We start from the raw sequence: 26,534 nt of genomic DNA, 5'->3' as shown, positions 1-26,534 counted from the left end.
ACACCATCTGACACTGTGTCTCTTCATCAGAAAAAGTAAAAGATCTTGGATGATAGTTATTCCTCTATTTCCTTAATAACCCTAACCACATACACCATCATTCTATGCAGAATATTGTCACGACTTCCGCCGAAGTTGGCTCCCCTGCCTGTTCGGGCGGTGCTCGGCGGTCGCCGTCACCGGCCTACTAGCCACCACCGATCCCTTTTTCGTTGTCTGTTTGTTTTGTCTTATTAGTTGCACCTGTGTCTATTTGTGTGCGTGATGGGCTTCCTTATTTAAAGTACGTGTATCGCATCGGCCATGGATCTGATGATGGAGAGGATGAACCGATGGGAGAGGAGTGGCATTCCCACCTCATCTCCAGCACCCCCTCCATCAGCACCTCCTACCCCTGCTACAGCATCCGGCTCCGGGGCTCTGCGTCTGGCGCTCCCTAGGGAGTATGATGGGACGGCGGCTGGGTGTCAGAGGTTCCTCCCTCAACTAGAACTATACCTGGTGACTGTCCGTTCTACTCCCTCCGGGGAGGAGAGCGTGAGCATCCTCGGACGCTCACAGAGCAGCAATCCTCTGTCCTCGGACGAGCCCTGGAGTGGGCGAACGCAGTGTGGAATGGCCCAGACTCGGCGAGGGATCATTACCCCGAGTTCACACACCGATTCCGAGCAGTGTTCGATCACCCACCAGAGGGTCGTGCGGCGGGTGAACGGCTGTTCCACCTGCGACAGGAGACGAGGAGCGCGCAGGACTTTACACTGGAGTTCAGGACCTTGGCCACAGGAGCGGGGTGGAATGACAGGGTGTTGATAGAACACAACCGATGTAGCCTCAGGGAGGACGTCCGTAGGGAGCTAGCGTGTTGGGACACCACCCTCAGTTTGGATGAACTTATAGACATGTCCATTCGTCTTGACAACCTGCTGGCTTCCCCTGGGCATCTGGAACAGGCCCTGTTGTTTCCACCCCCCAGCCCTCCTGCTCCTATCCCCATGGAGTTCGGGGGGGCTGCATCGAGGGGGACTTTAGGAGGAGTCTTCTCCTTCACCAGTTGTGGTCGGAAAGGACACACGGCCGACCGGTGCTGGAGGAGCTCGTCTGGGAGTCGGGAGGGCAGGCGGAGCACTACTCGGTCACCCCAGGTGAGTGAGCACCAGATTCACCCAGAGCTTCCTGTCGGTCATATGTTTGTGTTAACCAAGGAAAATAGGTTTTCTCCATCTTTACAGCATAAGGCGCTAGTCGATTCAGGCGCAGCTGGGAACTTCATGGATTGTGGGCTCGCGTTAAGGCTAGGGATTCCCCTGGTGTCGTTAGACCTACCTTTCCCCGTGCACTCCTTAGATAACTGACCATTAGGGTCAGGAGTGGTCAGGGAGGCCATGGTGCCACTGCACCTGGTAACGCAGGGGGGTCATAAGGAGCGGATTAGTCTGTTCCTTATCGATTCACCTGCATTTCCAGTGGTGTTGGGAATTCTCTGGCTAGCTCAGCACAACCCAGTGATTTCCTGGCGACAGGGGGCTCTTAGAGGGTGGTCAGAGGAGTGTTCAGGCAGATGTATAGGAGTTGCCGTTTGTGCGACTATGGTGGAGAGGCCAGACCAGGTTTCCACCGTGCGCATTCCCTCTGAATATGGCGATTTGGCTATCGCCTTCCGTAAAAAGAAGGCGACCCAATTACCACCCCATCGTTGAGGGGACTGGGCGATAGACCTCCTGGAGAATGCTGCACTTCCTAGGAGTCATGTGTACCCATTGTCCCAGGAGGAGACAGTAGCTATGGAGACATATGTTGCTGAATCACTGGGACAGGGGTACATTCGGCCCTCCGCATCACCCGTCTCCTCAAGCTTCTTTTTTTGAAGAAGGAGGGAACTCTGCGTCCGTGCATTGATTATCGGGGTCTAAATTCCATCACAGTGGGGTTTAGTTACCCACTACCTCTCATCGCTACGGCGGTGGAATCATTTGACAGGGCGCACTTCTTCACAAAACTGGACCTGAGGAGTGCGTATAATCTGGTGCGTATCTGGGGAGGAGATGAGTGGAAAACCACATTTAGTACTACATCTGGCCATTATGAGTGCCACGTCATGCCATATGGGTTGAAGAATGCTCCGGTCGTCTTCCAATCCTTCGTAGACGAGATTCTCCGAGACCTGCTCGGGCAGGGAGTGGTAGTGTACATCAATGACATCTTGATCTATTCTGCCACACGCGCGGCACGTGTCTCTGGTGCGTAAGGTACTTGGGCAACGGTGGAGCATGACCTGTATTGCAAGGCCGAGAAATGTGTGTTCTTCAAACAGGCCGTTTCCTTCCTGGGTTATCGTATTTCCACCTCCGGGGTGGTAATGAAGTGTGACCGCGTTATAGCCGCGTGAAATTGGCCGACTCCGACCACGGTGAAAGAGGTGCAGCGGTTTTTAAGGTTTGCCAATTACTACCTGAGGTTTATCCGGGGTTTTGGCCAGGTGGCTGCTCCTATCACCTCACTGCTGAAGGGAGGACCGGTGCGCTTGCATTGGTCAGCAGAGGCGTTTCATCATCTCATACCGGCCAGGCTCCCAAAACACCAAAGCAGACGCACTGTCCCGCCTCTATGATACCGAGGAGTGGTCTGTTGAGCCGACCCATGTCATTCCACCTTCATGTCTCATGGCACAGTTAGTATGGGAGTTGGACGCAGAGATAGAGAGGGCATCACGGTTAGAGCCAGCTCCCCCTCAGTGTACAGCAGGGGCTCAATTCGTGCCGAGGGGGGTGCATGATAAACTAATCCGTTGGGCTCATACTCTACCCTCCTCGGGTCTTCCTGGCATCGAGAGGACAGTGCGGAGTCTTAGAGGGAGATACTGGTGGCCCACGTTGGCTAAGGACATAAGATTTTATCTCTCCTTCTGCTCGGTCTGCGCTCAGAGCAAGGCTCCTCGACACTTGCCTAGAGGGAAGTTACAAACCCTCCCCGCTCCACAACGGTCGTGGACACACTTATAGGTGGACTTTCTTACCGACCTTCCCCCGTCCCAGGGAAGTACTACGATCCTTGTCGTTGTGGATCGGTTTTCTAAGTCCTGCCGTCTCATCCCGTTGCCCGGTCTCCCTACGGCCCTGCAGACTGCGGAGGCCCTGTTTACCCATGTCTTCTGGCACTATGGGGTGCCTGAGGACATTGTTTCTGATCGGGGCCCCCAATTCACGGACAGAGTTTGGAGGGTGTTTATGGAGAGACTGGGGGTCTTGGTCAGCTTGATCTCTTGGGTTTTCCCCCCGAGAGTAATGGGCAGGTGGAGCGTGTAAACCAGGATGTGGGCAGGTTTCTGCTGTCATATTGCCGGGACCGGCCATATTGCCGGGACCGGTGGGTGAGGTATGTTCCTTGGGCTGAGCTCGCTCAGAACTCCCTCCGCCACTCCTCAATGAACATGTCCCCACTACATGTCAGTGTGTGTTGGGTTACCAGCCGGTCCTGGCCCCATGGCATCAGAGCCAGACCGAGGCTCCTGCGGTAGAGGAATGGGTACAGCGCTCAAAGGACACCTGGAAAGCCGTCCAGGAGTTGCTGAGACTGGCGGGGGACGGCAGAAGAGGAGCACTGACCAGCACCTCAGTGAGGCCCCCGTGTTCGCACCGGTGGACCGGGTCTGGCTCTCGACCCGAAACCTGCCCCTCCGCCTGCCCTGCCGGAAGCTGGGGCCGCAGTGTGTGGGGCCATTTAAAGTCCTGAGGAGAATAAACGAGGTGTGTTACAGATCACAACTTCCTAGGTATTATCGTATTAACCCCTCGTTTCATGTGTCTCTCCTCAGGCCGGTGGTGGCTGGTCCCCTTCAGGAAGGTGAGCTGCCTGAGGTCCCTCCAGCCCCTCTGGACATCAAGGGGTCCCCGGCATACACAGTACATGGCATTCTGGACTCGAGACACCGGGCGAGGGGCCTACTACAGTACCTCGTGGACCGGGAAGGGTACGGTCCGGAGGAGAGATGCTGGGTACCGGTGGGGGACATTTTGGATCCTTCCCTCCTGAGAGACTTCCACCACCTCCATCCGGACCACCCGGCACCTCGCCCGCGCGTCGGGGGGGTACTGTCACGACTTCCACCGAAGTTGGCTCCCCTGCCTGTTCGGGCGGTGCTCGGCGGTCGTCGTCACCGGCCTACTAGCCACCACCGATCCCTTTTTCGTTGTATGTTTGTTTTGTCTTATTAGTTTTACCTGTGTCTATTTGTGTGCTTGATGGGCTTCCTTATTTAAAGTATGTTTACCCGCCCTTGTTTCGTGCGGGATTACTCATACTGTATGTTACGTGTGTATGTTTTTTGGTGTTCGTGCTCTGGACCTGGTACCCTGTGTGTTGGGTTGGTCCACATTTTCCCGCGCCCTGTGTTGTTGGGCATTAATTTCAGTGCGATATTAAAAGTGCTGTCTTCCTGTGGAACTATATGCTCTCTGCGCCTGATTCTTCCCTCACGCACCAAGTTACCCGTGACAGAATACATTCCTTTGTGGTTCAATTAAATTCTATAGCTGTGGGTCCATTTTGATTGCTGTACCTGAGTCACGACAGACAGACAGAAACAAATAAATTGGTCCCCTTGATTATTTCTCTTTAGAACACTTTTTGGACTGGAATACCATCAGAATACGTTATTGATTTTTGTTTTCTGTCAACTGCACATCACTTTGTGTTTGTTGTTGACTGCTTTCGCTGCAGTGAGTGTTCTCTGAACATGTTGATGAAACCCACAGAAAATAGGATGTTTGAGAGGAAAAACAAAGAGTACTTTGAAGGTGAGGTTATGCCACTCTTGGGACAGCCAGTAGACTTCTCATTGTGATCAAATAGTGACATGCCCTTGATCAAAGATACACTCTTCCCCACTTCTTGTCCTGGTTTAATGGGGGGACACTTTCCTCTCTGTGAAGGCGAAGTACTGCTGTGCACTTGTCTATTCATTGCTGTTTCAATTCCCTTTGAAAGAGATGTTGTTGAAACAACTCCTTGTCTGACAAATTAAAACCAATGTACAGACCAAAGAGGCGTCGGAACTTGAATAGGGGATGTGTTCCCCACCAAAAAAGAAACATTTTGTATCAAAGGTACCCTTGAAGCTTACTTAAACCTTTTGTTTCACTACAGTAATTGTTTGGAAGGGAAAAAAATTATATTCAATGGCAACAGTCAGGGGCAGATTGGGCATCTGGCATTTTGGGCAAATGACAAATGGGCTGGTTTATTTTTAACCTGGTATTGTGCATATTGTAAGCATCAGCTGAGCTGTGAAAAGCAGCTTCTGTGATCTGCTCTGCTCTGTGTGAGGCCAGGTTCAGTAGGCGAGTGAATTAGCTGCTAGGCATTGTGCTACGAAAGCGAACTCAATCTCCAGCTAAATTACTCTTAATTCAATGTGCCCTTTTCACTTGCAGAGTACCGAGACGTTTACCATTTAGCGCTGGCAGTGTTATAGATAGAAATGTGGTGTATCGGGGTTTCGACAGGGTCCAGTGTTTCCCATGTGCTGTAGTGTGGGGGAGGTAGGCTAGTCGTGGGAGGGAGGCAGAGGCAAGAGGCCCTTTCACATCTCCACGTCTTTCTGTCCCTCGTTCACTAGCTCATCCTGGCTTCAGTGCTGGGAGGCTTGTCTGTGGCGTTAATGATGCTCCCCTTGTGTAATCCTCCGCTGACCAGCATGCTGTATTTCAACATTGCGCGAGTAAGATAGGGATGGAAAGATGGAGAGAAAGAGAACAAGAAAGATAGATAGATAGATAGATAGATAGATAGATAGATAGATAGATGCACTGATAGCAGGCGAGGTCCCCAGAACAAAGACAGAGAGGTGGAGAGAGAGCGTGTTTAGAGAAGTGGAGAGGGAGCGTGTTTAGAGAGGTGGAGAGGGAGCGTGTTTAGAGAGGTGGAGAGGGAGCGTGTTTAGAGAGAGTGTTTAGAGAGGTGGAGAGGGAGCGTGTTTAGAGAGGTGGAGAGGGAGCGTGTTTAGAGAGGTGGAGAGGGAGCGTGTTTAGAGAGGTGGAGAGGGAGCGTGTTTAGAGAGGTGGAGAGAGAGAGTGTTTAGAGAGGTGGAGAGGGAGCGTGTTTAGAGAGAGTGTTTAGAGAGGTGGAGAGGGAGCGTGTTTAGAGAGGTGGAGAGGGAGCGTGTTTAGAGAGAGTGTTTAGAGAGGTGGAGAGGGAGCGTGTTTAGAGAGGTGGAGAGGGAGCGTGTTTAGAGAGGTGGAGAGAGAGTGTGTTTAGAGAGGTGGAGAGAGAGTGTGTTTAGAGAGGTGGAGAGGGAGCGTGTTTAGAGAGGTGGAGAGAGAGCGTGTTTAGAGAGGTGGAGAGGGAGCGTGTTTAGATAGGTGGAGAGGGAGCGTGTTTAGAGAGGTGGAGAGGGAGCGTGTTTAGAGAGGTGGAGAGGGAGCGTGTTTAGAGAGGTGGAGAGGGAGCGTGTTTAGAGAGGTGGAGAGAGAGAGTGTTTAGAGAGGTGGAGAGGGAGCGTGTTTAGAGAGAGTGTTTAGAGAGGTGGAGAGGGAGCGTGTTTAGAGAGGTGGAGAGGGAGCGTGTTTAGAGAGGTGGAGAGAGAGAGTGTTTAGAGAGGTGGAGAGGGAGCGTGTTCGTATGGAGGGTGTGCCAGTGGCAGTGGAGACCGGTGTTCCATCAGATGTCTTCACTCCTGTACCACACCCCATAACGTGATAGACAACCTCAGCCTAGAGACGGACTGGGTGGATAGCTGTGAAACTATATGCCTCTCTCATACTTAGAATTTAAAAAAGTGAATCTTGTACTTGTACTTCCTACGTGAAACTCTCTTGTGGTTCACATCCGGTTTTTTATGATGTCTCTTAGCTGTGAGTTGAAGCTAAAATAGATAAGTCCCTATCTCACCAGCAGGCTTTCATATTCCTCCCCCTACTACAAGACACAGGCCAGCATCACTCATCTCTGCACAACACTAGCTGTCACACAGGCCGTATGTTGGAGTTGTCCTGTCATGTTGCGTTCGCTGAACTTTAAGATGTCTTGACCTGCTTTACATTGCCTGAGGAGGGGGAATGAGAGCACACTGGTGCACCAGGGCCTCTGGGAACAGGTATAAGTGCATATCTGATGTACCATCATGTTAATACTTTTATGTTTGTATTTATTTATTTATTTATTTTTCCTTCATGACATACTACCCCAGCATGCACTGATTCAATTTCCCAGCTCTCACTCAGCCCGTATGACTTAATCAGTCTGACAGACTCTGTGTGCCTAGGGAAAGTCTCTCTCTGCAGTCCCCTTTCTCCTCGACATTACGCTGCCCATGACAAACACACTCTGGCACCTTTCGCAGTACAGCGCCTTCACACAGCCTCTGTGGTTCCATCACACACACATACACATGCACACACACACATACACATGCACACACGTAACCAAACATCCTTCTCCCTCTGTTCCTGCCCTGCTTTCACTTAACGTGCTTATGAAAACAGCTTCCATGCACAAACTGAACAGTAGCAGTCTTTTGTGGAATGCAGCTATTCATCCATTTGTTATTGGGTGACACTCAAATCAACTTTCACTGCTGTGTCTCATTGAGCCTGACCTCTGTTACATCAGTCCTTTTCAGACTCATAATAAAAGCAGCAGGACAGAGAGCAGCGTTGGTTAACCTTGGACCAGAGCCGCACAGTCTGGTTAAGAAAGGGAACTGGGCAGAACTTCAGCGGACTGTTGCGAGCCTCCCCACAGGGTCAGTTCCTCAGCAATTTAATTCAGTAACACAACATTGCCCTGGTGGTGTCTTTAGCCCTTGCAACACTTACTGAGAAACTGCACAACACTGAAACTTTCCCTGGCCCTTTAGGAACAAACCGTTTCTGCTTCTTCATCATTTGTCTTCTTACTTTTTTTGTCTTCCACCTGCCTGACCTGATACAACGTCACAATCCCTGCCGTTAAAAGGCTATTCTCTCTAACAGCCTGGGCGCACTTTGAAAAGCAGACGACAAGGTCTCAAATTTACATTTGACGGCTGAGGCCAATAGAGCTTATTTGAAATTCAGTCTTCTGTTAATCGGCTTCACCTGACTTGTTCTCTTGTTACACCAGCTCAGCTGTTTGACCTCTGTCTCCACTCTGAGTTAGTCTGAAATCTCTGATACATTATCATTCGGCTTTGCCCCAAGCCCTTTTCTTATAAAATTAGGTGAAACAACACTCCCACCTGTCAGTTCATATTCTTGAAGACGGAACCATCTGAGATTTTCTTGAATCCTCTACATCTCATGCTGTCTTAAGAAGAAATACTATTCTCTTCCCCTTCACCGTCCTTCATCACACTCTGTTTTCTCACACAAACATCTGTCTCTCTCATATGAGTCACACACCTCTCTCTCTCTCTCTGAGAAGTCTAGGAGAATGGTGGGGTGTCCTATTTTGGCTCCCCCTTGACCTACCTGTCTGGCAGGGGTCTATAGGTGGGTAGATATCATGCTGATTGCACCTGACAAACTCTTCCCCAGATGTTTGTCCTTTCCTCTCCATCTCTCGACTCTCCCTTCCACATGTCTAAGCATTTTAATGACATATGCTCACAGGCTTTCTCCAGCCGAGCTGTATTAGTGGAGCGTGGATTCTTCAGAGCAACATGGTGTGCTTGTGTGTGTGTGTGTGTGTGTGTGTGTGTGTGTGTGTGTGTGTGTGTGTGTGTGTGTTGGAGGCAGGGAGGGAGGGAGGGAGGGAGGGAGGGAAGATGGAGGAGGGGATGGAGGGATGGGGATCTGAGGTGGTGATGCTGTTAGAGAACAAGAAGTCAGAAAGGGGCATTTGACAGTCTGTGGGTGGATTCTCTTTCTTTCTCCATTTTCATTATAAATAATGATGTAAATGAAAACATATTTTCCTTTCTCAAAGTGGCAATTTGCCTTTGTAACGACCAAGTCTGAGCCTGCATCATTTTCATCCTCTCTCCTCCTTCTTTCCTCTCATTCCTGGGTTGATAATTTCCACTTTATTTCCATTAGGAAATACAGCGGTTTGTTCACAGCGGTCTGTCCCTGTAATTGATTAGAGCTGTCGGTCTAACTGTTGCGGCAAGCCATCTCAGCCAGGCAAACAGCCCCCACATCCAACCCCCTCCACCCTCCTTCCTCTTCCATTGAAAGCTGCCTTACTTTTAAAGTATTACAATGATGACATACAGCCCCCTCCCAGCAGCGATAGAGTTGTGACATGTTGGAGACATGCAGCCCTCAACCCATGGGAGCCCAGGTTGAAATCTGGTTCATGTCTCGGTGAGGGCCACCACAGCTCCCGCTCCATCATTAATGCAGAGATAACAGATTCTTGAAGCAACAGCCCACTCTCTCGCTCTTTCTCTGTGTATGCGTGCTTCTGTATGTGTGTTGTGGACGGGGAAAAATATTACCTAAACCTTGTTGACACACTAGCCCCAAGAAATCCAGAATGTGAAACACACAATGTCTCCTTTGGTTTAACACCCTCCTCATTTCACAACAATACAGAGACAGATCAAGTGTATACTCGCTCTATGTCTCTGATACCCTTTGCCTGTTACCTGCTGTGGCTGATGACATCAGAGCATCAGTTACATGTTCCAATTCATCATCCCACCTCATTAACTGTGGAAAGCATCAGGGTGACTTTCCAGTTTAGTAAATGGTCAGTTCACTTTGCACCCTAATTGGGCTCGAGCCTTTTGATGGGGTTTGGTTTGTCCCTTTTTTCATCTTTCTTTGCTAGAGAGAGACGGGTCAGAATAAATGTGAGGAGAAACTATGAAGTAGATGCCATTTCCTGAGGAGGCCTTGTGTACAGGCACATAAAGAGAGACCGCAAAATCTTCCCTTTCTGATCTCCTACCCCTGGATACTGATCTCTGATCTCCTACCCCTGGATACTGATCTCTGATCTCCTACCCCTGGATACTGATCTCTGATCTCCTACCCCTGGATACTGATCTCTGATCTCCTACCCCTGGATACTGATCTCTGATCTCCTACCCCTGGATACCGATCTCTGATCTCCTACCCCTGGATACTGATCTCTGATCTCCTACCCCTGAATACTGATCTCTGATCTCCTACCCCTGGATACTGATCTCTGTCTGTGTTATTCTCTTTCTGTACCACACGTCTGCTGGTTTTAACATGAAATACACTTGTTTGTCAGCCTTCAAAGGGCTGCCGAGGCACTGAAAGTTACTTGTATTTTCGGGTTGTTCATTCCCCATTTTCTCCCAATATGGAGGTGATCAAGAGATGCACAGCAGAGTTGAAGCAATGATGGCTGCTTTTGGGAGAATAATTACAGTTCATACTACAATGATGCCAGGGCCCACACAGGCACTGCTCATTAGTGTTGTTCTCGTACTTTGGCTCATGAAAACAAAGTATGTTTTCAGTAGGGAATTCAGTATGAATATGAACACACTATGAATACCTATGGTTCCTTACAAATAACAGAAAGGATTTGGGTTGAAACGATCCTAGGTAATAGGCTGCCATGGAAGAAAAGAGAAAATAGGGGGACAAGATGACATTTGGCAGTTAGAGAGCAGCAGTAGAGGAGGAGTGACGGCAGACTCCAAGCCATTAACTCCCCACTCTGTGTGGAACAGGCCCATCTGGAAGAGACTCTCTGGGCTGCGGGACATCCAACTTTTTCCGTCGTAAATCTCCACCACGGCGCTGTGTCTCCCTTAATCTAAACGAGTTCGTCAAACTAGCCCGAGTTTCTCTGGCTGCAGCCCTGAAAAGTGCCTTTTAATGAAAGACTGTTAATAATTCAAGCTGGTCCCCATGAACACAAAGACCTGGAGAAGTTTAAGGACACTCGGAGGAGGTGAGTGGGGGATTTGTGACACCTCTGAACATGCCACAGTGCACTGCCATGATCAACTTTAGATGCCCTTCTGCATTTTTTATGTCCTGCCTTGCTAGTGTCACACAGAATTGGCCTGGGGGCATGCACCACCCTGCACCATTATTCAAAAGTCATGCAAGGGTATTTCAAAGCCCATCCCACTGGGCGCAGATGTCAGTTCAACGTCTAGTGAAAAAAAAATCTAAATTTCCTTGATTAATTTTCTCTAATCCAATCGGTTTTCCATGTTGATTCAAGGTAATCACATATATTTTTGTTGTTGTTGTTGAAATGTGGAAACAACGTTGATTCAACAAGTTTTTTCCCAGTCAGAATTTTTATTTTCTTACTGCTCAACTATGAGCAAAATTGTGTCCAACATCACAGAAACCCAACGTGAGAGTCACGCTGCTATGAGTCAGATACGCAAACAATGTTTAGTAATACAATTAGCATCCAACGAAAGAGGAGAATAATCTCATTTGCTCTAAGTCACACAAAAACACACATGCACATCCCTAGCCCGGATTAGGACTGCAAGCTTCAGATACGTTTAACTTGTGACAACAATCCCCCCTTCCCTTTGAGTTTTTTTCTCTCCCTCTGCCAAGCAGGAGATAGCTTTGTTTACCTTGGGAGGTATTGTATTCTTATGTTCTTAATCAGACCAACAATTAGATAACATAGACTTCAGAAGGGAGAGAAAATCCCCAGGAGTCATTGTGGAAAACTAGAACAGTTGGCTTACCTAAATACCTCCAAACGTTACCTTACTGTTCTACCGGGGAACCTAAGATGCCTCTTTCTTGTTATTATTATTATTGTTCTGTTCTACCGGGGAACCTAAGATGCCTCTTTCTTGTTATTATTATTATTGTTCTTTTTTTCAGCTTTCTGTGAGCATCAACAGCAATCTACACCCTCCCTGAGAGTGATCCTCTCAGACACACAACTTTGTCAAACACTCATTTCAAACATAGCAACCCCCAACTAGAGCAGAAATACATACTTCCACCTTACACATATCTGAGAATAACTTCTCCATTGTAAAAAACTTCTCAGACTCTCAAAATGTCTTGGTCATATCTTAGCTAAAATAGCCTTCAAATGGCAGCAACATACCATGATTCTATCTGTGCCCTTCTGAGTGAAGTCTACACCTGGTTTAATGATCACACTGCAGGCCAACTAGAGGTCTTGCAATCGATGGTGAATTTCGGAGGAGCTATTCCCTGCTGTTTGAATGCGAGCCCTTCCTGTTCTTTCAGAAGTGCAGTTGTTGCATATCCACCAAGCTATCTGGCCCATTGTTATATATTGTATAAGAGCTACCATCCACTCATCCGTCATTGCACTCATCCGTCTGTGGTAACATTATCACTTTAGATAAGGCTACAATAAACTGCACTCTGCTTTTAAGTTTTCTCTATCCCTCTAATCCAATCTCTGACATAGAGTCTGTTTATCATCGGCCTGCCGGAGCATCCTCTGTGTCCCTCCACTTCCCCTTACACAGGAAATAATGGACGACCCTGGTAAGGTTGGAGGGTAATGAAGGAAATATATATATTTTTAAAGATACATATATGTATATATACAGTGCCTTGCGAAAGTATTCAACCCCGTTGAACTTTGCGACATTTCAGGCTTCAAACATAAAGATATAAAACTGTATTTTTTTGTGAAGAATCAACAACAAGTGGGACACAATCATGAAGTGGAACGACATTTATTGGATATTTCAAACTTTTTTAACAAATCAAAAACGGAAAAATTGGGCGTGCAAAATTATTCAGCCCCTTTACTTTCAGTGCAGCAAACTCTCTCCAGAAGTTCAGTGAGGATCTCTGAATGATCCAATGTTGACCTAAATGACTAATGATGATAAATACAATCCACCTGTGTGTAATCAAGTCTCCGTATAAATGCACCTGCACTGTGATAGTCTCAGAGGTCCGTTAAAAGCGCAGAGAGCATCATGAAGAACAAGGAACACACCAGGCAGGTCCGAGATACTGTTGTGAAGAAGTTTAAAGCCGGATTTGGATACAAAAAGATTTCCCAAGCTTTAAACATCCCAAGGAGCACTGCAAATATACCAAGACCTGGCCGTCCCTCTAAACTTTCAGCTCATACAAGGAGAAGACTGATCAGAGATGCAGCCAAGAGGCCCATGATCACTCTGGATGAACTGCAGAGATTGGAGGTTGGACACTCTGTCCATAGGACAACAATCAGTCGTATATTGCACAAATCTGGCCTTTATGGAAGAGTGGCAAGAAGAAAGCCATTTCTTAAAGATATCCATAAAAAGTGTTGTTTAAAGTTTGCCACAAGCCACCTGGGAGACACACCAAACGTGGAAGAAGGTGCTCTGGTCAGATGAAACCAAAATTGAACTTTTTGGCAACAATGCAAAACGTTATGTTTGGCGTAAAAGCAACACAGCTCATCACCCTGAACACACCATCCCCACTGTCAAACATGGTGGTGGCAGCATCATGGTTAGGGCCTGCTTTTCTTCAGCAGGGACAGGGAAGATGGTTAAAATTGATGGGAAGATGGATGGAGCCAAATACAGGACCATTCTGGAAGAAAACCTGATGGAGTCTGCAAAAGACCTGAGACTGGGACGGAGATTTGTCTTCCAACAAGACAATGATCCAAAACATAAAGCAAAATCTACAATGGAATGGTTCAAAAATAAACATATCCAGGTGTTAGAATGGCCAAGTCAAAGTCCAGACCTGAATCCAATCGAGAATCTGTGGAAAGAACTGAAAACTGCTGTTCACAAATGCTCTCCATCCAACCTCACTGAGCTCGAGCTGTTTTGCAAGGAGGAATGGGAAAAAATGTCAGTCTCTCGATGTGCAAAACTGATAGAGACATACCCCAAGTGACTTACAGCTGTAATCACAGCAAAAGGTGGCGCTACAAAGTATTAACTTAAGGGGGCTGAATAATTTTGCACGCCCAATTTTTCAGTTTTTGATTTGTTAAAAAAGTTTGAAATATCCAATAAATGTCGTTCCACTTCATGATTGTGTCCCACTTGTTGTTGATTCTTCACAAAAAAATACAGTTTTATATCTTTATGTTTGAAGCCTGAAATGTGGCAAAAGGTCGCAAAGTTCAAGGGGGCCGAATACTTTCGCAAGGCACTGTATATACATACATACATTTGCAAAAAAATATATGGGGGATTGGAAGTGATGCAGACAATTACATTGATGGAAGCTACAATCTATCTGCAATATTAAAGCTGATCTACCCCTTAAAAAAATATATATAAAAAAATAAAAATAATAATAATAATAATGGACGACCCTTCTCCCTGCCTACGCTTAGGTCTTCCTCCTTCAATGTTTTGTTTGGTCTCGCTCAGTGTTAGAGCCAGGCCTGTTTTGAGGCGTTATAATTAAATCAGGTTTAAGGGTAGTCTCCTTGCCCAATATTGTTAGCCAGAGTGAGCACTGCTATTTAGCATTGGGTGCTGGCCAAGGGAAAGGGGCGAACTGCGATGACTCTGGTGTGCCTCTGTGATTTGCACTAATGTCCCCTAGGGATTGAGCAATGACCACTGTCAATTCACCCGGGAGGCCTGCCAGATTGAAACCCCTGCCAACAGATTTGAAAGGATAGCAAATCATTTAACCGCCCGATCGTGAATTAACCATTTTTTTTCGCCTGGGCCTGGCAAAAAATTATCTACACAATATTAAATTGCACTTGGACTCCAGCTCCAAATACAAAAAGAGTGTGGTGTGAAAAGTGCTCTTGAAGCTACAAATCCTCAAAGAAATATAAATACCAACTCCAAATAATTACAGTTTCATTTCAATGTTTACAATTTTTAATTTACAATGTTTACACTTACTCATTTCTGAAACCCCCTTTAAAGTGGCATGGCGATAAACTAAGGACTTAGAGGAAGATGAAGAGAGACAAATCATATAAAGGATAGGATGGGGCTGAGACATAATATGTTTTGATTACTTATAGCTGATCCTGAGTCTGAAAACCAGTAATTACTACATGTAAAAATAGACCTCTTTGTTGCATGTGGAGAGGACTCAGTATACAAGCTAATTCTGTATTAATGTTCAGTGTGAGATGGATTCACACTTGGATATATACTTCAGAAGATCAACCCCCAACCACAATATTCAAGCAGCAGTGTTCTACTCAGTAGCGCCCACCAAAGGACATATTGTGAAAGGGAGGCATATGCATTGGCAGATTGCTCTTTGGTAACTCGAGGAAAGAACTGATGAGGACGGAGTGGGATGGTAAGCAACTCCACAATGACACAGAGCCACAGGCCTTACAGTAGAGGCTTGTCTGAGGGCCAATGGGATATTTCTGTCTAAGCACCAACCAAGCGTTCATCGTTTCCTAAGCCTGGTGTCAAACGCTCCTACATTTCCTTCAACAAACATGCTAATTAGGCTGGAAGAAAACTGGCATCATGCCACCGTTAGTTGGAGATGGTAGATGGGCGGCTCTGTCTAACTCTAATACCAGCCTTCTGATCATGACTACTGAATGGCCTCTCCCTCAATTGCCTAATTGTCTTAGTAGGACAAGCAGGTGGCTCAACCCCCCGTTTGGCAGCTAGTGAAATACTATCCACATCAACAGACTGATGAAGGGGATGAGGCCTGACACTATTAGGCCTCCTGATTGACAAAGCTTACATAGCCCCCAGATTTAAAAAGTTTAGAATGAAGAAAAAGTTCAGTGAAAGCTGTTGTGTCTGATGTGCTTTGCTGAATAAAACATTTTGCTTGATCAGTGCTGGATTAAATAGTTGCTCAAAGAATAGAGCCTTTCTTAACAATTACTGTATGCCTGGTTCCCACAGACAATTCTGTTCCCAGCGGCCTCTAGTTTAAAAAAGTATAATCCAGTTGAATTGACCCCGACTGAGCAGGAATGAGTTGGGCATACTCCAATGAGCCAATAGTGCCAGGGGAACATTACAGAAGGGCTCTATCTGTTAACCATATCCAGACCCCCATGACCCCCATGTTCTATCGGAGGCCATCACCTGCTCTCAATGCTGTCCGCCGCAAGGCATCACTGGGAGAAGCGAGCTATATATTGCCGCTGTTCTGTTGTTTCCAGATAGATGCATGTGTGTTGTACTGGCAGGGAAGCACACACATATTTAACCACAGTTGAGTTTGCAAGGCGCTCCTTTCTTTCCTGATTCCCCATATACAAGTCAAAAGGCTAATTTGCATGTATACTGAACAAAAATATAAACGTAACATTGAACATTTTCAGCAAAGTTACAGTTAAGTACATCAGTCAATTGAAATGAATTAATTAGGCCCTAGTCTATGGATTTCATATGACTGGGCAGGGGCACAGCCATTGTTGGGCCTGGGAGGGCATAGGCCCGCCCACTGGGGAGCCAGGCCCAGCCAATAAGAATGAGTTTTTCTCACAAAATGGCTTTTTTGCAGACAGAAATAATTATCAGTTTCATCAGCTGTCCGGATGGCTGGTCTCCGACGATCCCGTAGGTGAAGAAGTTGGATGTGGAGGTCCTGGGCTGGTGTGGTTACACACGGTCTGCGGTTCTGAGGCTGGTTTCAAATTCTCTAAATCAATGTTGGAGGCGGCTTATGGTAGAGTAATGAACATTCAATTCTCTGGCAACAGCTCTGGTGGACATTCCTGCAGTCAGCATGCCAATTGCACGCTCCATCAAAACTTGAAACATCCATGGCAATGTGTGGTGTGACAAAACTGCACATTTTAGAGTGACCTTTTATTGTCCCCAGCACAATGTGCACCTGTGTAATGATCATGCTGTTTAATCAGCTTCCTGGCAAAGATAAATGCTCACTAACAGGGATGTAAACTAATTTGTGCACAAAATATGATAGAAATAAGCTTTTAGTGCGTATGCAACATTTCTGGGATCTTTTGTTTCAGCTCATGAAACATGGGACAAAATCTTTACATGTTGCGTTTATATTTTTGTTCAGTATATATTGCCGCACAAGGCTTGCAGGCGTAATTGGCGTTGCACAACCGTACACCTGCAACTCCGACACACATACACACACATGCGCTAACAAGCATACCGATACACACAGAACAAACACATACGGCTAACTTGCATCGGCCAATTTAAAAGACATTTCCATCTCTGGTAGGTAACACTGGCATGAGAGAGGGAGAACAGAGAGAGAGAAATGGAAGGCGGGAGAGAGGGGGGTAGAGACAGCCGAGTTCATCCAGGTGTAATATTGGGTTGTTCCAGAAACTTCCCACAAAACACTCTGAAGCTGTTATCAGATCAGAAACCCAATTCCTCAAGTGCCTCCTGTGCCGAAACACCAAATGCATCTTCCATCCTCCCTCCAACATGGCCTGTAACAATCCTGTCAATGTATTTGCTAGGTGGCTTACTCACAAATGCTTCAGCCGCTTCCAGGATACACAACATTATATTGGCAGCAGTAGGCAGCGAATAGGATGGCATGCAATTTACCCAAGGTAATGACTCCCGATCTGCCCTGATAACAATATCGATGCGGGGAGCAGCTTTTTTCCCAGTTTGAAATAGAAATGGGCAGCGAATGGAGCCGAGGCATGAAAATACATATGTGGATTGTTATTTTGAGGCAAAATCAGGAGTTCTCAAGAACATAAAAGACAACTATAACACATTAGAACTACCGTTTTTGAACTCTACAAAGTCGATTGAATGGCACCATTATATGCCATTTATAAATCAATAGAAACAGTGCTCTGAATCCTAAAATGCAGTGTATAGTGTCAAGCTGATCATATCTGCGCACATTTTCGATACGATACATCCTAAACTATATAATTGAAAGAAATGTCTCTTTACTAAAGGGGAGAAAATCAAGTTAATAACCTATTCGGGATCGGTGTCCCTATACAGGGATGGTTGTGCTAATGTGCACTAATGTGATTAACATGACATTGTAAGTAACAGCAAACTTTCCAGGACATAGACATGTCTTATATGGGCAGATTGCTTCAATTCTTGTTAATCTAACTGCCCTGTCCAATTTACAGTAGCTATTACAGTGAAAAATACCATGCTATTGTTTGAGGAGAGTGCACAACAACAAAACACTTTTATCACGGCAACTGGTTTGATACATTCACCTCTGAAGGTAAATAATGTACTTACATTCAGTAGTCTTGCTCTGATTTTTCATCCTGAGAGTCTCAGAGATAAAATGTGGAATAGTTTTGTTTGATAAAATCTATTTTTATATTCAAATGTAGGAACTGGCTTCTACAGTTTGAACCCCTGCTGTCTCTGGCTCCCCACCCACCCCGCCCGGCCATCTAGATGTGTGAAAGTTAGTGTATAAGCTAATGAACCATCATGTATGATATTCCTGGGAGTGTGTAAACTGACATTTTGTATTACCATATCATTTTTGTATGTTCTCTATAGTTATGTTCTTGAAAATATATCAACTGACCAATTCGGCACATTTGGGAAGACTTGATACAAAATATTGTCCAGTATTGCAATGCTTCACTGGATCAATCTGAAACTTTGCACGCACACTGCTGCCATCTAGTGGCCAAAATCGAAATAGTGCCTAAACTGCAATATTATATTATGGGCTTTCTCTTGCATTTCAAATATGATGGAAAAAAAGATAGAAAACGCTCGTTTTTTTGTTTGTATTATCTTTTACCAGATCTAATGCGTTATTTTCTCCTACATGTCATTTTAGGTCAAATTTTAAAAAAAAGGGTCAGATCATTATTAGCAACTTATTACCAAGCTACACTCAAAGTCATAGCATTACTTCCACTATACTACCTCCTTCCCACCCACTTTCTTCGCCCGGCAACCCTCTGCACAGGAACAAGGAGGTAGGGACTGGTAGCTACTTTTTACCAGCTGTGACAGAAAAACACTGCCGGAACAGGAGCGTGGTGTACGACCCGCCTTACTCCGGCTCTGTTGACCTCCCCTGCCAAGCCGCTGCACTCGGCTCCCACTGAGAGGGAATAACATCGCCTGTTGTTTCCTGTGCATTAGGCTGCAATTTAGAACCCATTAATCCCCTCTTTAATCTGTCAAAAAAAATCCCGACTGTGCTCAGAGAAGGCAGCTGCCGCCCAGTGTGCCCGTGTTCCCCCTTCTGCCATCTCCCTGTATCCTAACACTCCTTATGAAAGGCAGACAGGCCAAGTAGGGTGCTGCCCTATGTCTTCAAGGAAAGAGGGGGAATAGGGGAGAGGGTGGGACAGAGGAGTGTGGGTTGGTGCTAACCCTCACTCCACAGGTGACCTCATGATAACAACAGCATCTGGTTGAATTACTTAACATTACGCCCAGCAGACACGTAATCCGGGATAATGCCCTTTTGCCAAGAGTGCTTCAATCTGGATAAATTCATCCCCTAGGAATGAGATCCAAGAGAAAAGTCTCAGAGAGGGAGAGAAGGTGGGGGTTGGAGTGCATATTGGTGTATGTCATTCTGAATGGTAGGTAGGTGGTCTTTGGAGTATACTTAAGAACAGTAATGCCATTGGTGAATTGTAATGAACTCCAGTAAACATTGCTTACATGGAAGTGAATCATTGCCTGGTTTGGAAGAATAGTTTCCAAACTAATCATTTTCCATTCCCTGACCGGAATCCGACTTGAAGAGATTCCATCCATTTAATCGGATGAAGCAGTCAGATACACTAGGCAGCAGGTAGCCTAGTGGTTAGAGCGTTGGACTAATAACCATAAAGGTTGAAAGATTGAATCCCTGAGCTGACAAGGTAAAAATCAGTCGTGCTGCTCCTGAACAAGGCAGTTAACTCACTGTTCCTAGGCTGTCATTGAAAATAAGAATTTGTTCTTAACTGACTTGCCTAGTTAAATTAAGGTAATAAAAATATATGAAGAGAAAATTACGTCTCTGAATTGATCTCTTACTTACTTTACACTTGTTTGCGTCTGCTAAAGGCCTATGATGCAAGCATAAAGATACATGATGCACTACAATTAACTACACAGACAACAGCTGATTAAAATGCAATAGCTTTAATTAAACGGTAACTCAATGATCTAATTACTCTAATCAAATTGTAACAAAAGCCATAACCTATTATCAATCATCAATGAATGTAAAAAAAAACAAAAAAATGGCATTTACTCTGAAGGCAAAAACCTACTAAAAATGGTCTATTGACCCAGCATAAACCCATATAAACCCAGCATAAACCCACCTTATCTGATATTCTTGAAAATAACATTTTGTCAAATGACCCCTTTGAAGACCTATCCATTGCTAACCACTGGGACCAAGAGCCAAAGCTTTCTAGAGACAGCTTCTGATTATTTATTCATATGTTTACTACCAGAAATATCCTTTGGGAAACATCAGGCTGGATTGGATTAGGCTTAATCTAGCATGACACGGAAATCAGCAGGGGTCATGGGCGACTGAGGTGACTTATGACGCTAGCCTCGATGGTACACAAAGCACAAACAAGGAAACAAAGGTTGGCTTACAACGTCACACCCCAATGGAGGACATCAATATCAATCTCCTGTGGAGACGTGACCTGGCAAAGGTTAATGTCCTTACACCATGTGCCGTCAATGAAGAGTGAGTGAAGAGTTAAGATATAGGAAGGACACATGGTATATCTTCTATCTTCTTAGCCACCATGTTTGACCACAGACAACAGGAAGGTAGACCACAGCAGGAGCTGTGTGAGAAAGTCTATATGATGAGCAAAGGAGGGAGTTTGAAAGCATATGGAAAAAATTATAATAATTTGTTTTAGCTTGTGGTTGAAATAGCTAAATCTATTAATTACAATTGGATTATTGTGTCATAATCCATGCATTTACAAGGGGTTTAACACATGCATTATTGACAAATAACTACTTAGAATGCAGCATGATGCAATGAAATGGAGACAAAATTGGCCAATGTCATTTTGGGATGATTTGTATTGTGAAATGTGATGGGGGGGGGGGGGGGGGGGTTCTCTTTTAAAGAAGCAAAGAGATTTATTCCAAAATCTCAAAAACCAAACATGACATTGTGTTGACATTTAATTATGAAGCTATTAGGAATTTGGTATCAAAGCTCGTGTTCTGTGAAAAGCGGGTTTAGGTTCAGAATAGGCAGACCGTTAACAGACAGCAGCAAATGAAATAGAGGCTTGTGGTATGCTAAGACCTTCTTTCCAGGGTTAAGAAACAGCTTAGTGTCATGGCAGGGTGGTGACTTAGCACTAGGAGGTCTAGGAGTGTGCTTGTGAGCTGGGAAGGAGGGAGGAAGCCAGAAGACAGAGTGGGAGAAGGAGAGAGAGAGAAATGGAGTCCATTGATATGCTGCACTGCCCCCAGTGTGCAAATCCGAGGCCAGCAGAATGATTAGACGTGTTGCCTATAAGTACCATCCAAGGAACCACTGGACAGTTTGCTGATGGATTTAATAAGGAGGCCAGCAATCTGGGTCTAGTTTGAGAGAGAGAGTCACTCCATATACCTCTGTGTGGTTTTTCGGTTCCAGTCTGCCACAGGGACAGTCACATCCAGTACAAGACTCTATTCTTAAATAGGCTCCCTCCACAGGGACTTTCTGTACTCAGAAATTCCAGCACCATTTCCCTGACAGCAGAGATGGTGTTCAATCACACTGTACCACACAAGAGAGCCAGGGATAGAGGGGAAGAGAGAGAAAGAGAGAGGGAATGAGAGAGACAGACTACGTCTTGGGATAGGTTTTGCCTGCGTTGACTGCCTTCTTTGGGGACATTCTTTCAGGATCCTCCCGGCTCACATCGTGTCCTCCTGGCTCACATCGTGTCCTCCTGGCTCACTTCATCAGTTGCGGACCAGGCGAGTGCCATGGAATGGGGGAAGAAAAGGTGACTTACAAACAGTACAGGCAGGATTGAGATCAGCAGAACCTCTCTCTCTCTCTCTCTCTCTCTCTCTCACTAGAGGATGGCTCTCTCTAGTCTTGGCCTCACAATTCCCTCTGTCCCTTCTTCATAAAATAGATAGTTTTCTCATGTTTTCTGCTGACAGTAGCTGGCGACATAAACCGAGTAACAATTTGTAAAACTAGAATTAGCAACAGGGTGACGTGTTCTCTACCAGAGATGGGCAAAGGCAAGTAGAAGCAGGTTGTTATCTCCTGTTTACCTGCCAGGGCTTATATTATTTTATATTATGGTAATAACAAACAGCTGAATTGCAGAGCAATCTCGCTCTTGTCTGCATTATCTGAGATATGTGCTGGTTGGTTTTTAGTTGTTTTTCCCAGAACTGAAAGCATCACCTGTAATGAGGGAAATAAAATATCATGCCGGTAAAATACCTGTGCACAAAGAGCTGATGTATGGAGATCTATGCAGCGATGTGATTGGAATGTACAATCTGTCTATATGGTATTTCAGCAGATAGGCTATCATCATCAGGTAGTTTGTAAATTGTCAGCTTCTTAGCTTAAAGGAGAATAAATAGCTTGAGGCAGTCATTTTGAGCATGCAGTGAAGGACACAAATGAGGCAGACACCTAATGTTACAGTCTAAACGTGTGCAATTTAAACTTATTTCCAGAGTACAATGATCTCAGAAAAAAAAACGTCTGGTCATGAAGAAATAACCATCAACTGTGGAATACAGTCTCTATAGCTACTGCGTACTTTCAAACTACTTCACAGGACACCAGTATGTTAGTGTCAACATCCCAGGATACACTTACACAAGCATAAAAACAGATACAACAGACAACCTCCTCAGATGTGATGTACAACTCCTGAACCAGCAGTACTGAGAGCAACATTAACAGCTTTAGTGCCATAGTCAACGTTAAATTAGTGGGTTGTGTAAGTGCATCCGAACATTTTTTTTTTGCCACTTGAACATATGCATACATCATTTCTAGACATTGAAAAGGGCACAATAGAATGTTTTTGAAAGCGAAAACAAGCTTGACCTTTTCTATCATTTGAATTATTTACTTGATTTCTCTCTGTGTGATCTAGAGAACAAGGGAAAATAGAATTCTGGAAAACAAATGAAGCGTTGATAACGACCTCCGCTGTAAATGTTCCAACCTCAAAGCTGTCAGATTCAGTCCATTGTGACACAAACTAGAAAGACTTGGTTTCCTCTTCCTCCCGATGATTTTGAACAAAAGGTTATGCCTCTATATCTGACACGCACACACACACACACACACACACACAAACGCACACACACACTGAGAGAGCTGAGGGACAGAACCCTGCTTAGATGGCTGCCCAGCGTGAGGGGTCAAACTTTGAAAATAAGCTGTGACAGCTCCGCTGACCCTGACACACTCTGGGATGAGCTCCTGCTCCCTTTGTGGGTCAGTTACCATGACCATGTAGGAGCTAACACACCAGTGGCGGTCGGTGCCGTTTAAGAAGAGGGAGGATTATTAAATGTTTTTATGAGCATGGCCTTATTTCTATTACAGCATGATGACACAGTCATTCATATTCCATTCACCCAGTTCAATGTAACATCAATAGGTTTAGGCTACTAGATGATACTGAAGTTACAACCTAGCCTATGAATGACAGTTTACCTACGTAGATCATTTTGAGTAATCAAGGTGACAGACAGTCACACATTCAATACCGCCTTGCACACTCTCGCCTGCTAGGCGAGAAACGAGAATTTAGGGAGAAACAGTTGCAAATGTGATTTTCTATTTAACAAATTCAGGTATTTTTATACCCGTTTCGTTCTGTTTGATTCCATTTAAGAAACGTCTGGGGAAAAAAAGATTTTTTTTTTTTTTCTGAATTGTCAGAATGATCACGCGCAAACACAGTTCACTTTCATAGCAGCGTGATCAATTTGCTTGTTGTATATATAAATCTTCTCGCAACTATCTACACGCTCTCCTCCTCTCACATTTTTCCATCGCTTGAGGACTTCAGCGCACAACACATCAGCTGTCTGTGACCAGGCAAAATAACCTTTCCAAGCCAAACCTTCATATCATGACCGCTATAACTGCTACACACAGCTACATCGTTGTCACGTCAGTTACTAGAACTAACACGTTAGTAAACCTGCTAGCTACAGTCATGCAGTACATCCAGAAAGCAGTTTAGCAGTTACACCGGTGGGCCCCAGTGGCAATACATTTATAAAACCAAAAGCTTACCTTGACTTGGAAGAGTTCCAGTGTTGGATAGCCATAGGCAGCTAGCTAACATAACATCCCTCTCTGTTTGAGCCGGATGTTCAAGTAGTCTAAACTAGCTAGCTGCATTCTCTAGCTAAGTGAAGGTGAAAGTAAAAGAAATGTGCAACCAAATATAGCTAGCTCTCTCTCGCGCGCTTCTCCCTAATTTGAAAATAAATACATTTGTTCAAAACTTTTCAACTACTGTATTTCTACCTCTTTAAGTCAACTACTCACCACATTTTATGCACTGCAGTGCTAGCTGTAGCTTATGCTTTCAGCTCTAGACTCATTCTCTGATATTTTGATTGGGTGGACAACATGTCACTTCAAGCTGCAAGAGCTCTGATAGGTTGGAGGACGTCCTCCAGAAGCTGTCATAATTACTGTGTAAGTTTATGGAAAGGACTGAGAACCATGAGGAGGACAAAAGCTAGCTGTCCTTTGGCTACACCATGGTGCTACCCTACAGAGTGCTGGTCAAGCTACTGTAGACCTTCATTGCAAAACATTGTTTTAATCAATTATTTGGTGACATGTGAATATATTTAGAGTTTTATCTAAAAAGGATAACGTTTTTAATGTTTGGCTATTTGTATTTTTAAGAAATTCACTGAGGAGTATGGTCCTCCCCTTCTTCCTGTGAGTAGACTCCACTGACACACACTCTCCCCACTCTTAGTGACCACAGAGGAGTAAACACACTCCCTCTACTCTCTTAGTGGCTACGGAGGAACAAACACACTCCATCTACTCTCTACCTGCCCTCAGACCAGCCACATCTCACCCACCCGACATAGTGAAGTTTACAGAATTCTCACAGATTACTGACAGCGAGAGTTACATTGTTTTCCAAAGACAACCACCTGCTGGCAAGTTGGGGAAACAACCAATCCATCCATCTTCATTTCTAATACACTGTCTAAGAATGAAATCACCTGGATATTTAGTCCAAGGCGATTGTGTTGTTCAGAGTGCTCTATATTCTCTGTGGTCCTCTGTGGTCTTGACCAACCCCCGGCACATCCCCAGCAAAGACATGGTCGCAGGTTCAAAATAATGTGAGTCACGGGGAGCGAACGCTTCGCCAAGCTGGGATGTGAACACTCAGAGGAGCTTGTCTGATGAGGTTATTCAGTCTGAATCGGCACAAGCCATGATGAACTCCTGAGATAGGATAGCACCGGCTACAAATGTTAACAGCTATAAACACAAGTATTCCGTTATTATCCACCAGTTTCTTCCCCATATAGCACAGGGACATATCATTGAGGCAAAATGAGATACATCTGACAGCATCCGGTCTGACAGCTTACACCAAAGACTACTTCAGATAAAATGCTCAAGATTCACATGCAGTCACCAACTAACACAGATAATAACAGAAAGATGCTAGACAAATGCAGTGGATAAGAGGACCATAGCCAGTTGACTTACCATTTCCGGAGATCCACAGGAACACAACGACCCAGGGGATCATGACTGGAGAGGAAGAGGGTGAACCTCTGAAACACAGTGGACGAGTGTGTGAAATTGATGTTGGCACACACACACACAACAGTGCTCTTCTGTGCACTTCTGGATGAGTGCTACAGTCCCTCAATGATCTCCCTTGTGCCAGGGATATAGCTTAAACTCTTCTTTCCTTTTTTCCTCTCTTCTTCTCCTCCTTTTCTTCTTCTCTCTCTCCTTCTCTCTATGTCACTCTTGTGGACAGTGGTCAGCTTTGCTTTGCTCTCCTGTTGATGTGTAGACTCTCTCAGTGTGAGCTCTCTCGTGTTCTCTCGCTCGTAAACTCGCTCGGTCTCACTGCCGTTCCAGTGTCTCTACTCGTACCCCTCCCTTCTCTCCCTCTCTCTCACGCTCTCTCTCTCACTCTCTCGCCCAATCACTCACCCAGTAGAGGCGCCTAGTAAGGCTCCACAATAAGACTCCTCCCTCCAGCTCCCACTCTCTTTCTCCTCTGTCTCTTTCTCTCTGCCTGCCTGGCTGTCTCAGTGCCTGTGTCGGAGCCTGTGCCGGAGCAGGTCCGGCTGGGAGAATCAGCTCCCTCAAATCTCTGGGAACTGGGACTTCCATGGGAGGGGAGGCAGGCAGAAAGGCAGCTCCTCCAGTTAGAATTAAAAGAGGACCAGCTTTGGCTGCACTGGCCAAGGATAACACAGACATCCACAAACAAAAGTGCTGCTTTCCCTCCTGGCTTCCTTCAACATGGGACTAGTATTCCACATAATCAGATCTGGGTTTGAATCAGTGTGTTTGCCCCATAGAGCAGTGAGGATAATGTAAACACATACATTAGAATGCAAGACTAATGTCCTATAATATTCATTAGTCTGCAATTTCTATCAGGAGTGATTTAGATTTGCAATCCTTCATTGATTGAGCTATAATGTAAAGGCTGTAAATCCCTCTAATGCAGTGTTTGCTAACAAGTCTGTTTCACCTTGTAAATATTAA

The 26,534-nt window shown here is 45.4% G+C and overlaps 1 protein-coding gene across 1 annotated transcript in view; it reads right to left on the bottom strand.

The window, feature by feature from the left end:
• Positions 1–25,901, bottom strand: part of LOC115136666 (kin of IRRE-like protein 3) — a 255,613-nt gene extending 229,712 nt beyond the window's left edge. Inside the window, exon 1 of the mRNA XM_065024393.1 lies at positions 25,512–25,901. Within this exon, the coding sequence (XP_064880465.1) occupies positions 25,512–25,554 (43 nt within the window). The 5' untranslated portion in view covers positions 25,555–25,901. The remainder of the gene's footprint in view (positions 1–25,511) is intronic.
• Between the last annotated feature and the right edge of the window lie 633 nt (positions 25,902–26,534).

The sequence above is a fragment of the Oncorhynchus nerka genome, linkage group LG11 (assembly GCF_034236695.1).
Source record: "Oncorhynchus nerka isolate Pitt River linkage group LG11, Oner_Uvic_2.0, whole genome shotgun sequence".
In the NCBI taxonomy this organism is placed as follows: Eukaryota; Metazoa; Chordata; class Actinopteri; order Salmoniformes; family Salmonidae; genus Oncorhynchus; species Oncorhynchus nerka.
Note: the sequence above shows the minus strand (reverse complement) of the source record. Positions and strands in the feature narration are given on the sequence as shown.